This window comes from Pecten maximus, chromosome 8 (genome assembly GCF_902652985.1).
Source record: "Pecten maximus chromosome 8, xPecMax1.1, whole genome shotgun sequence".
NCBI classification, from domain to species: Eukaryota; Metazoa; Mollusca; class Bivalvia; order Pectinida; family Pectinidae; genus Pecten; species Pecten maximus.
Genome location: NC_047022.1, coordinates 2684936 through 2698935, shown reverse-complemented (window position 1 = coordinate 2698935; position 14000 = coordinate 2684936). Strand labels below are relative to the sequence as shown.

At 31.7% G+C, this 14000-nt stretch overlaps 1 protein-coding gene across 1 annotated transcript; it reads left to right on the top strand.

Moving 5' to 3' along the window:
* The first annotated feature begins 11055 nt into the window (after positions 1–11055).
* Positions 11056–11991, top strand: LOC117332857 (uncharacterized protein F54H12.2-like). Its single transcript, XM_033891908.1, has one exon. It carries the CDS (start codon positions 11056–11058, stop codon positions 11989–11991), a length of 936 nt encoding a protein of 311 aa, XP_033747799.1.
* The last annotated feature ends 2009 nt before the right edge of the window (positions 11992–14000 follow it).

Sequence of the window (14000 nt, the reverse complement as noted above, 5' to 3'; positions counted from 1 at the left end):
TATAATAAATATATGTAAAGTAACTCTCGGTATAATAAATATATGTAATGTAACTCTCGGTAAAATAAATATATTTAATGTAACTCTCGGTATAATAAATATATGTAATGTAACTCGGTATAATAAATATATGTAATGTAACTCTCGGTATAATAAATATATGTAATGTAACTCTCGGTATAATAAATATATGTAAGGTAACTCTCGGTATAATAAATATATGTAATGTAACCCTCGGTATAATAAATATATGTAATGTAACTCTCGGTATAATAAATATATGTAATGTAACTCTCGGTATAATATAAATATATGTAATGTAACTCTCGGTATAATATATATATGCAATGTAACTCTTGGTATAATAAATATATGTAATGTAACCCTCGGTATAATCAATATATGTAATGTTACTCTCGATATAATAAATACATGTAATGTAACCCTCGGTATAATAAATATATGTAATGTAACTCTCGGTATAATAAATATATGTAATGTAACTATCGGTATAATAAATATATGTAATGTAACTCGCGGTATAATAAATATATGTAATTTAACTCTCGGTAATATAAACATATGTAATGTAACCCTCGGTATAATATATATTTGTAATATAACTCTCGGTATAATAAATATATGTAATGTAACTCTCGGTAAAATAAATATATGTAATGTAACTCTCGGTATAATAAATATATGTAATGTAACTCTCGGTATAATAAATATATGTAATGTAACTCTCGGTATAATAAATATATGTAATGTAACTCTCGGTATAATACATATATGTAATGTAACTCTCGGTATAATAAATATATGTAATGTAACTCTCGGTATAATAAATATATGTAATGTAACTCTCGGTATAATAAATATATGTAATGTAACTCTCGGTAAAATAAATGTATTTAATGTAACTCTCGGTATAATAAATATATGTAATGTAACTCTCGGTAAAATGAATATATTTAATGTAACTCTCGGTATAATAAATATATGTAATGTAACTCGGTATAATAAATATATGTAATGTAACTCTCGGTATAATAAATATATGTAATGTAACTCTCGGTATAATAAATATATGTAAGGTAACTCTCGGTATAATAAATATATGTAATGTAACCCTCGGTATAATAAGTATATGTAATGTAACTCTCTGTAATATAAACATATTTAATGTAACTCTCGGTATAATAAATATATGTAATGTAACTCTCGGTATAATAAATATATGTTATGTAACTCTCGGTATAATAAATATATGTAATGTAACTCTCGGTATAATAAATATATGTAATGTAACTCTCGGTATAATATATATATGTAATGTAACTCTCGGTATAATAAATATATGTAAAGTAACTCTCGGTATAATAAATATATGTAAAGTAACTCTCGGTATAATAAATATATGTAATGTAACTCTCGGTAAAATAAATATATTTAATGTAACTCTCGGTATAATAAATATATGTAATGTAACTCGGTATAATAAATATATGTAATGTAACTCTCGGTATAATAAATATATGTAATGTAACTCTCGGTATAATAAATATATGTAAGGTAACTCTCGGTATAATAAATATATTAAATGTAACCATCGGTATAATAAATATATGTAATGTAACTCTCGGTATAATAAATATATGTAATGTAACTCTCGGTATAATAAATATATGTAATGTAACTCTCGGTATAATATATATTTGTAATGTAACTCTCGGTATAATAAATATATGTAAAGTAACTCTCGGTATAATAAATATATGTAATGTAACTCTCGGTATAATAAATATATGTAATGTAACTCTCGGTATAACTCTCGGTATAACTCTCGGTATAATAAATATATGTAATGTAACTCTCGGTATAATAAATATATGTATTGTAACTCTCGGTATAATAAATATATGTAATGTAACTCGGTATAATAAATATATGTAATGTAACTCTCGGTATAATAAATACATGTAATGTAACTCTCGGTATAATAAATATATGTAAGGTAACTCTCGGTATAATAAATATATGTAATGTAACCCTCGGTATAATAAGTATATGTAATGTAACTCTCTGTAATATAAACATATTTAATGTAACTCTCGGTATAATAAATATATGTAATGTAACTCTCGGTATAATAAATAATATGTTATGTAACTCTCGGTATAATAAATATATGTAATGTAACTCTCGGTATAATAAATATATGTAATGTAACTCTCGGTATAATATATATTTGTAATGTAACTCTCGGTATAATAAATATATGTAAAGTAACTCTCGGTATAATAAATATATGTAAAGTAACTCTCGGTATAATAAATATATGTAATGTAACTCTCGGTATAATAAATATATGTAATGTAACTCTCGGTAAAATAAATATATTTAATGTAACTCTCGGTATAATAAATATATGTAATGTAACTCGGTATAATAAATAGATGTAATGTAACTCTCGGTATAATAAATATATGTAATGTAACTCTCGGTATAATAAATATATGTAAGGTAACTCTCGGTATAATTAATATATGTAATGTAACCCTCGGTATAATAAATATATGTAATGTAACTCTCGGTATAATAAATATATGTAATGTAACTCTCGGTATAATAAATATATGTAATGTAACTCTCGGTATAATATATATTTGTAATATAACTCTCGGTATAATAAATATATGTAAAGTAACTCTCGGTATAATAAATATATGTAAAGTAACTCTCGGTATAATAAATATATGTAATGTAACCCTCGGTATAATATATATTTGTAATATAACTCTCGGTATAATAAATATATGTAATGTAACTCTCGGTATAATAAATATATGTAATGTAACTCTCGGTATAATAAATATATGTAATGTAACTCTCGGTATAATAAATATATGTAATGTAACTCTCGGTAAAATAAATGTATTTAATGTAACTCTCGGTATAATAAATATATGTAATTTAACTCTCGGTAAAATGAATATATTTAATGTAATTCTCGGTATAATAAATATATGTAATGTAACTCTCGGTATAATAAATATATGTAAAGTAACTCTCGGTATAATAAATATATGTAATGTAACTCTCGGTATAATAAATATATGTAAGGTAACTCTCGGTATAATAAATATATGTAATGTAACCCTCGGTATAATAAGTATATGTAATGTAACTCTCTGTAATATAAACATATTTAATGTAACTCTCGGTATAATAAATATATGTAATGTAACTCTCGGTATAATAAATATATGTTATGTAACTCTCGGTATAATAAATATATGTAATGTAACTCTCGGTATAATAAATATATGTAATGTAACTCTCGGTATAATATATATTTGTGATGTAACTCTCGGTATAATAAATATATGTAAAGTAACTCTCGGTATAATAAATATATGTAAAGTAACTCTCGGTATAATAAATATATGTAATGTAACTCTCGGTAAAATAAATATTTGTAATGTAACTCTCGGTATAATAAATATATGTAATGTAACTCGGTATAATAAATATATGTAATGTAACTCTCGGTATGATAAATATATGTAATGTAACTCTCGGTATAATAAATATATGTAAGGTAACTCTCGGTATAATAAATATATGTAATGTAACCCTCGGTATAATAAGTATATGTAATGTAACTCTCTGTAATATAAACATATTTAATGTAACTCTCGGTATAATAAATATATGTAATGTAACTCTCGGTATAATAAATATATGTAATGTACCTCTCGGTATAATAAATATATGTAATGTAACTCTCGGTATAATAAATATATGTAATGTAACTCTCGGTATAATATATATTTGTAATGTAACTCTCGGTATAATAAATAGATGTAAAGTAACTCTCGGTATAATAAATATATGTAAAGTAACTCTCGGTATAATAAATACATGTAATGTAACTATCGGTATAATAAATATATGTAATGTACCTCAGGAGTCATCAATTATCTCCCCTGTATCTTAGTTGCAAAATACAGAAGTGACATACCTTTCTTTTCAGGTTCTTTTGGACATCTTCTTCTTTCAATATATGTTGTTGATGATTCATGGCTAGCCGGGTTGGATTTCATGACGTTATTTGTCATTTTTGTCATGATTTTGTCATTATTTGTCATTTTGTCATGTTATGTCATGATTTTGTCATGATTTTGTCATTTTTGTCATTTTTTGGTCATATTTTGTCATTTTTTGGTCATGTTTTGTCCTAGTTTGACACGATTTTGTCATGGTTTTGTCATTTTTGTCATGCTTTGTCATGATTTTGTCATGTTTTTGTCATGATTTTGTCCTGTTTTGTCATTTTTGTCATGATTTTGTCATGATTTTGTCATGTTTTGTCATGATTTTGTCATGTTTTGTCATATTTTGTCATGTTTTCTCATGATTTTGTCATTTTTTTCATGTTTTGATATTTTTGTCATTTTTTTGTCATGATTTTATCATTTTTGTCATGTTTTGTCATGATTTTGTCATGATTTTGTCATGTTTTGTCATGTCTTGGTCATGATTTTGTCATGATTTTGTCATAATTTTGTCATTTTTGTCATGATTTGTCATTTTTTGTCATGTTTTGTCATGATTTTGTCATGTTTTATCATGATTTTGTCTTTTTTCTTCATGATTTTGTCATGTTTTGTCATGATTTTGTCATGATTTTGTCATATTTTGTCATTATTTTGTCATTTTTTTGTAATTTTTTTGTCATGTTTTGTCATGATTTTTGTCATGATTTTCTCATTATTTGTCATGAATTTGTCATTTGTCATGATTTTGTCATGATTTTGTCATTTTTGTGATTTTGTCATGATTTTGTCATGATTTTGTCATGTTTTTGGCATGTTTTGTCATTTTTGTCATGTTTTGTCATGCGAAGCAGTTCATGATAAATTTGTCTCAAGACCTATTGAGGTTTATACCCCCAAACACCTCAACATAACTTGATTCAATCCTTATATTTATATTTTTTGATATTTTTGTATAATATTTTGTCCTTGACAAATAGGGACTTGTGCAATTCTACCACGGAACTTACCGAAATGTACGTCATCACTCTTCGTCTACATATGGTTAATACTTTTAGGATTTCTTTCATAAACAAACTTAAAACAAATTAAAACAAATTAGTTTTAAAGGAATTTATTTCGTATAAATATGATAACTTTTGAAAAGGAATTAAAAAAATATAGTCCAAGCTCGACAAATGCATTCCTACGCCGGACTTGATATAGTTCATTGAAAAATGACTCGAGTTAACTGTGGTAGGTTCATTGAGTCTGGATTGAGTGGAAATATAAATATTTACAGTTGTCTTGGAGATGCTATGATGTATTCCAAAAAAAACATGGCAGCCATTACAATAGAATTCTGATTGAAATACAAGAATTCACATGACCCTGATGTTTTGAAAGGTTAAGTAAAAGTTTGATCAAATCTATTTTTGGAATAAAGACAGTTAAAATGAATCCTCTGTTTTAAGGAAAAAGTTACCAATAGTGTATAAAAGTAATCATCTTACGGGAAATATGTATCATTTCTATGATGTTGTCAAATTCAGCATACACCATGTTAAAAATCATTCAGTCTCCAATCAAATTTTACCTGATGTGGAAACTGAGAAAAAGCAAAAGCTGGATATCAGTGATAATGTGCATCAAAACAAAAAATGATTATTGGGAAGTAATAAATGATGTAGACGGTACATGTTTACGTGGAAAATTAGTTTGTGAAATATTTACCAAAGATTTATGTGAAGTACAAAGAACCGATTCATTTCTTAAACAATTTGAACTGTTAGTAGTACATGAAAAGGTAAAAAAAGAGTTGCAATGAATAATGAATATATTAATAAGAAAAAATGTTGTCAAAAAAGCAGAAAGATTTTCTGAAGAAGATATGGTATGATCCAAAACATGTGTTGGGATTCACTGGCCCCAAATGGTTGCATGAGGGTATAAAAAGAAAGGCAAACTGAAGATAAGTCTATCACAGGTCACTGCTTGGTTGCAGAATCAAGATCCGTATAGTGTTAGAAGACAAGTTAGACACAAAACACCAAAAGTCAAAACTCATTTGGTGAGTGTGGATTACATGTGGGATGTTGATTTAGCAGATGTCTCCAATATCAAAGACTATAATGAAGGCATCACTTTCTTACTAGTTGTTTTGGATCATTTTTCACGTTATGCTTGGGTACTACCCCTTAAAAACAAGAAGGCTACCACAGTGTTGGAGGCTTTCAAAAAGATATTTGCAGAACGTCAGCCCATCATCATCAGATCAGATCATGGAAAAAGTTCTTAAACAATGCATTTCAAAAACATTGCAAAGCCATTGGAGTCACCCACATTGCAAGTCACAGTGCTCATAAAGCTGCATTTGCTGAATCATTTATAGGGAAATATTTTGTACAGATACTTGCATTCCAATCAAACGTTTACCTTTCTCGATGTGTTACCTGACATCATTAGAAGTTACAACAGTAGAACACACTCTAGTCTGTATGGATTTGCACCCAAGGATGTAGACAATGACACACAAAACATCATCTTTTCCAAAAGAGACCATGAACCTCCCAAGAAAAAGAAGCCACACAAATTCAAAAAAGGAGATCAAGTGAGGCTGAGTTACAAAGTCCGTGAATTCCGTCGGGGGTGGCATCAGAAATGGACAGATGAAATATTCATAGTCTCTCACAGATATTACAGAGGAAGTGTTCCGGTTTATAAAGTCAAAGATATGATGGGTGAACAGATAGAGGGGGTTTTCTACGCTCAAGTATTAAAAAAAGGTCTACAAATCAAAAGAAACGAAGTGGAAAATAGAAGAAGTCCTAAAAGTTAAGAGAGTCAAAGGAAAGAAAATAGTGTTGATAAGATGGTTGGGATGGCAAAAAAAAATTGATTCCTTGATAGATTATGATGACATTGAAGTGCCCATAAAAACTATAATTAAGCTGAAAAAAACACCAAAATAAAGAAAACCATGGCTAACGTGTGTCAATTTTGTTCTAAAACGTACACGTTGAAAAACTCTCTGGATCAACATATCAGAAGAAAACATTTCAAAGATCTACGTGAAATACCGTGCTCATCATCAGGCAAAAATACCTCTCAGGAGGAATTTGATATAGTTAATTTACCGATAAGCACGTTACCCCCAGTACCTAGAGGGCAGTTCTTGCCCTGGAAACATCCCTTTACCTGTATGATAGCAGGTCCCACAGGAAGTGGAAAAACAACGTTTGTGAAGAGGTTTATAGACAACATTCAATGATGATGACTCCCATACCCGATGAAATCCATGTGGTGTTATGGAGAATATCAAACAATCTATGGTTTCATTGACAAAGTAGAGTTTCATGAAGGTTTGTCTGATCTAATGGAACTACACACGTCTGTGAATAATTTGATAGTGATAGATGATTTGATGTCTGAAGTTAACTCTGACGTGACGTCATTATTCACCAAAGAGAGTCATCATTGCAACATCAGCGTCATGTATATAGTTCAGAATTTATTTTGTCAGAGTAAAAAACATAGAGACATCAGTTTAAATACTCATTACATTGTTTTGATGAAAAATCCTAGAGATTCGTCACAGGTCAGGTGTTTGTCTCAGCAGATGTTTCCAAGTAAAACTTTACTGACGGTATCCTACAAGGATGCTACTCTTCATCCTCATGGATATCTGTTAGTAGATTTAAAACAAAACACTCCTTCAGATCTCAGATTACGTACATGTATATTTCCTGGAGAGTATCAGTTTGTGTATGCCCCCTAAAAACTTATATATATATGCTTCATGGAAGGTAGATGTTGTTTGACGAAGATGTCTTCATATCTGGAGAAACATTGTAAAGACTTGGAGTATTTTTGCCAAGCTGAACCTTCTATACGCAAAGACATCCTAGAAAAAGCCAGTAAAAGTTTCAGATACTGTTTATGTGAGTGCATACAAAACATTCTACAGGGTCGTTTGCCTTTGATACCAAAGCAAAACAAACGGTTGTCCCGTCACAAAGAAAAATGTAGACAATTATTGAAATCTCCGTTCAAAACTAAAAAACGTATCATTCAACAAGGAGGATTTTTACCTGCCATCACACCCATCTTACTACCCTTGGCAACACAAGCCCTGTCTGGTCTATTTAAAAGCCTCCTGTAGACTCTTTCGTGAAATCCCTTCACCACATTGAGGGGGAAATGACAAGTACTTTGCAACGTGAAGATCTTCCATTTGACGAAAAAATGACTTTGTATCATCAGGATTTAAGAAAATACATTTCTAGACATCAACAATACAAACAGAATGTTTTAACACCCGAGGTAGCGACTACCATCGAACATTTTCCAAAAGAGGACCTCACACGTAAACTTGTTTTGCGGAGTGTACCAAAAACTGCTCAATCTAAGACAGAAATGTTGATGGATAGATTAAAACAGGTATTCCAGTGGAATGACAAAGGAGAATTTGGATATAAAGGTGCCCCGGTGATTTCAGGTTCTAATCTAGTGGATTTAGTGGGCAACGCTATACGTGAAAGGTCTCTGAAACACGTCAATCCACATGGCTATGAATACCTTTCTAACAGCTTTAAGCGATCTGAATGTCCCTCAGAGCTGGATAAGTAATAACGAATATTTGGATAAAATGCAAACTGTTGCCTCTACTCCTTTACCAATGATAAGAGAGACTATACCATCTGGAGAAATGTCTTTGGCTAGACCTCCAGCTACTATTACACCTATGATGCCATCTCCAGTCACCCCATTGGCTACATCTCAATCTACTCATACACCATCTCATGTTACCCCTTTGGCTACATATCAATATTTTCATACACCGATACCATCTGGAGTTACCCCTTTGACTACATCTGAGAACACCATCCTATCTCCAACACAAATGGATTGGAAGGAATACAGTGATGAGAGTGGCTACAACACTTTTTCTGCACCCACTTCACGATCAACGTTACCTAGAAAACCAGGTTTCAGACATGCTAAAGAAATGGGAAAAAATTAAGCCTACAGATTAGAGCCCAGATAAAGTATACAAGTCATCGAAACACTCCAGTTAAATCATAATAAAATGACTGACAATACCAGTGGAAACTCTAATTGGTTGTTGTTTGGTACCAAACTGCCGAGAGAAGAAATTGTTTTCTTTTGTCAAGTGTGCATCATTTATATCATCATCTGCTTGAGCATCTATCATCTGAGCATAGGTCATCCACTAGAGTCTCTGTGGGTTTCTTTGTTGAGCAGTGGTATTGGCTATTTAATACCTAGTCCTACTCTAAAAAAAGATAGATGTTTTACATAACCCTTCCTAGTAATAGTTCAATGGAGTACTTTCAAGGCAATACATTAACAACTTACAAGACACGTTTGCCTCAACCTCAAGATCTCAAAGGTTCTTCGGAGATGGGGCTAGCTAAAATTCGATATCCTCACTCTTTGTTCAACGTACGTGAAGGTGAATTGTGGTTGGAGATGATCGTTGGTGGCAGTGACAATGTTGCTAATGTTGAATTTTATCCTGGAGCTGCATTAAAACTTTACGTTAAACCAGGTTATTATCCCAATGTACTCAATATTTTAGAATACATATGGGGGGCCAAAAACTGGTATCACATGGAGATATGTTCAAGATTTCTACTGATAAAATTGATCAGAGGGTAACCTTGACTTTATCTACTGCCTTACGTTTAAATCTCAGTCCTATGCTGACAAAATTGTTAGGATTTGAGTCTTCACCGTTTTCTGAAGGAAACACACTGGCAGGAACATGGCTGACGTTCGTCTAGGTTTTTATTCCATTTTTGTCTACTGTCCTTTGGTTGAACCACAGATAGTGGGTGATTCCAGGGTTCCACTTGTCAGAATAGTTCCAATTGAGGATATGCCAGGACATGTCATCAGTAATGAATTCCAACCAATTGATTATGTACCATTACAACAACGTCAATTTCAAGAAATAGAAATAATGTCGAGAGCCGATACAGGTAAACCCATTCCATTTGAGAGAGGAAAAGTTGTCGTCACCTTACATTTTAAGAGGCATTCTTTAAGTTCAATTTATCAGAACTAAAAGGTCTATATAAGAAATTATTATTAGGTTCAAACTGAAGAAAAGCAATCAATGTGAAAGCTGCTCACCAATGTAGAAACCTATTTGATAGGTATTACTTGAATCAAGCTGGGGGAGGTGGTAGTGGAAATGTCTTCAGAGGAACAAGAATGTAGAGAGGTCATGGTATAGGAGGTCTGTTTAGAGGTTTATTTAAAACCATTAAGCCTTTACTTCATTCTGGAATGAAGAGCATCACTCCAATTGTGAAGAAAGGAGTGAGACTTGTAGGAAAACAAGCAATTGATTCTGGCATGAAATTGACTAGTGATTTGCTAAAGGGGGAAAACATCAAAACATCAGCAAGAAAACGTGCCATTGAAGCTAGAGATCAGCTTAAACGTACAGCTTTACAAGACCTAAGGCCACCTTGAAGGAGAAAAACGAAAAGAAAAGAATCATCCAATCAGCATAGAGCAAAAGATATCTTTGATGCATGATTCCCCCCAAAAAGGCATATATATATATGTGTGTGTGTGTGTGTGCAATATTTGTGTAGTTTATACAGAGTGGCGTTGAAAGATGTCTTTAGTTCATCAGAACTCCTGTGAATGTGTCCAGTCAGAATTAGATTTATTTGATACACCACCCACTCAAACCAGTGTAGAAGATGGATACTGGCATCAAATTGGAACGGTCACATCTGTCAATGATGGTGGCCCTTATGTCTTTGACGTATCAGGAGCTGGAGATGATTACTTGGATCTAGCAAATACTTCCCTCTATGTGAAAGTACAGATCCTCAATAATGATAGCACCAACCTTACTGATGAAAACGTTGCACCTGTTAATCGTTGGTTACATTCTCTCTTTGGGGATGTCAGCGTTTGTCTCGATGAAAAACTAGTCTCATCACCCAACGATATGTTTCCATTCAGAGCTTAAATGGAAACGCTACTCAGCTATGGTCCTGCAGCCAAAGAATCTCAGTTGACCAGTGGAATGTGGTATAAGGATACAGCTGCGCAAATGGACACTGCCGGGAACGATAATCATGGCTACATCAAGAGGAAATTGTCAACAGCAACCAGTAGATCTGTGGAAATGATGGGAAGACTCCATTCTGACCTATTTGCTCAGGAAAGATATCTTGTCAATGATGTGAACATTAAAATAACGTTAACCAGAAGTAAAGATGTTTTCTGTTTGATGGGAGAAGACAAAGAATTCAAAGTTGTCATCAAGGACATCTATCTAAACGTGAGAAAAGTTAGACTGAGTCCATCAGTGAGACTAGCCCATGCAAAAGCCTTGGAAATATCACCTGCCAAATACCCAATCAGAAGAATTGCAATGAAAGTATTTTCTGTTCCAAGAGGAAATCACAATTTTGTAAAGGATAATCTGTTTCTAGGACAAATGCCTAAGAGATTGGTCATTGGATGTGTAGACAGTGATGCCTATAGGGGACTCATCACCAAGAATCCTTTTCATTTTAAAGATTTTGATATTAATTTTGTTGTCCTGAACGTGGATGGCAAACAAGTCCCCACCAAGCCTTTGCAGCCAAATTTCACTCAGAAACATTACGTAAGAAGCTACATGGGTCTGTTTAACACTACCGGCAAAACGTTTCGTGACGAGGGTAATAACATCTCACAGGATGCATATGGCACTGGTTTTACCCTGTTTGGATTTGATCTGACACCTGACCTTTCAGAAGTGGGTACATTTCACCTTATAAAAAAGGGAAACTTGTCTTTGGAATTGCATTTCGGAACAGCCCTACCCAATACCATCAACGTTGTGGTGTATGCTGAATTTGACAACATCATAGAAATAGATCGTAACAGGCAAATTCTTTTTGATTATAGTGCATGATGAATACTTTAGAAATAGAACTGATCCTACAAGCCGTTTCTCCTAATTTTGCAGCGGTGTATGCTAGAAATACATTATCTACATGTACATGTCCTTTAAGTGTTCCTAGTATCATGGTTTGTAATACTGACCCAGATAATAAACAAGGACAACATTGGATTGCTATGTATATAGACGAAGAAAGACGTGGAGAATATTATGATCCTTATGGATTGTCTCCCTTTCATTTAGATTTTATCAATTTCTTAAACCAGCAATGTAAAACATGGATTTGTAATCCCATTGCAGTACAGCATTTGAACTATCTAGTGTGTGGTCAACATTGTATCTATTACTAAATGGGAATGACTATGAATGACATCACCGAATATCTTCAATCAGAATGGCATGCCAATACTTACATTGTAGATGATTTTGTAAAGGACCTTGTACTTGACTTGTTGTTGTATTAGAAAATTGTTCATACCCAGTAATATCTAGAAATGTACTTATAAAATGTAAATTATAGTAAATCTCTGTTTTAGTTTTCTTTGCATGTATGTTAATGAATATTATTAAAAAAAAAAACAAAAAAAAAAAACAACATTAGGGTCATTTGATGTGAATTCTTGTATTTCAATCAGAATTCTATTGTAATGGCTGCCATGTTTTTTTGGTATACATCATAGAATCTCCAAGACAACTGTAATTGAAGAATGTCAGGCCTCTCAGAAGAATAATGACAACATCATGACAAAAATGACAAAATGACAAAACATGACAAAATATGACAAAAATGACAAAATCATGACACAAATGACAAAATCATGACCAATCATGACAAATGACATATTCATGACAAATAATGAGAAAATCATGACAAAACATGACAAAAATGACAAAAATGATAAAATCATGACAAAATCATGACAAAAGCATGACAAAATCATGACAAAACATGACAAAACATGATAAAATCATGACAAAACATGACAAAGTCAGGACAAAACAAAACAAAATCATGACAAAATCATGACAAAAACATGACAAAAACATGACAAAATCCTAACAAAACATTACAAAGCATGTCAAAACATGACCAAAACATGACAAAACATGACAAAATCATGACAAAGCATGACAAAAATGATAAAATCATGACAAATGACAAATTCATGACAAATAATGAAAAATAATGACAAAATAATGACAAAATCATGACAAAACATGACAAAAATTACAAATTCATGACAAAACATGACAAAATCATGACAAAATCATGACAAAATAATGACAAAATTATGACAAAATCATGACAAAATCATGACAAAATCATGACAAAATCATGACAAAAACATGACAAAATCATGACAAAACATGACCAAAACATGACCAAACATGACAAAATCATGACAAAATCATGACAAAACATGACAAAAATGACAAAATCATGACATAACATGACAAAATGACAAATAATGACAAAATCATAACAAAAATGACAAATAACGTCATGAAAGCCAACCCGGCTAGCCATGAATCATCAACAACATATATTGAAAGAAGATATCCAAAAGAACCTGAAAAGATAAAATCTCAAGAAAATTCAATTAAAAGAAAGATATGTCAGTTCTGTATTTTGCAACTAAGATACAGGGGAGAGAATTGATGACTCCTGTGATTTTTTTTCTCTCTCCCAGAATGCCTCATTCAAGAAGGCTGCCAATGTTGGCAGCCACCTTGAATGAGGCATTCTGGGAGAGAGAAAAAAACATAGAGCCATCATATCTCTCAGTAGTTAATGTCCCACTTCTATATTGTATACCACGATAAACTTAACATATTACCAACCATTGTTAACGTGTATCAATGTTTTTATTATTATTTCAAGAAACAAAAAAAAAAAAAAAAATGTTATTAAAATATTACATCTTCGAGGTGTTAATTAAAATGTAAAATCATTAGAAGTATAAAGCTGCTACATGTATATAGTAATGGCGTTTAAATTGACATCCAAAAATAACAACCAA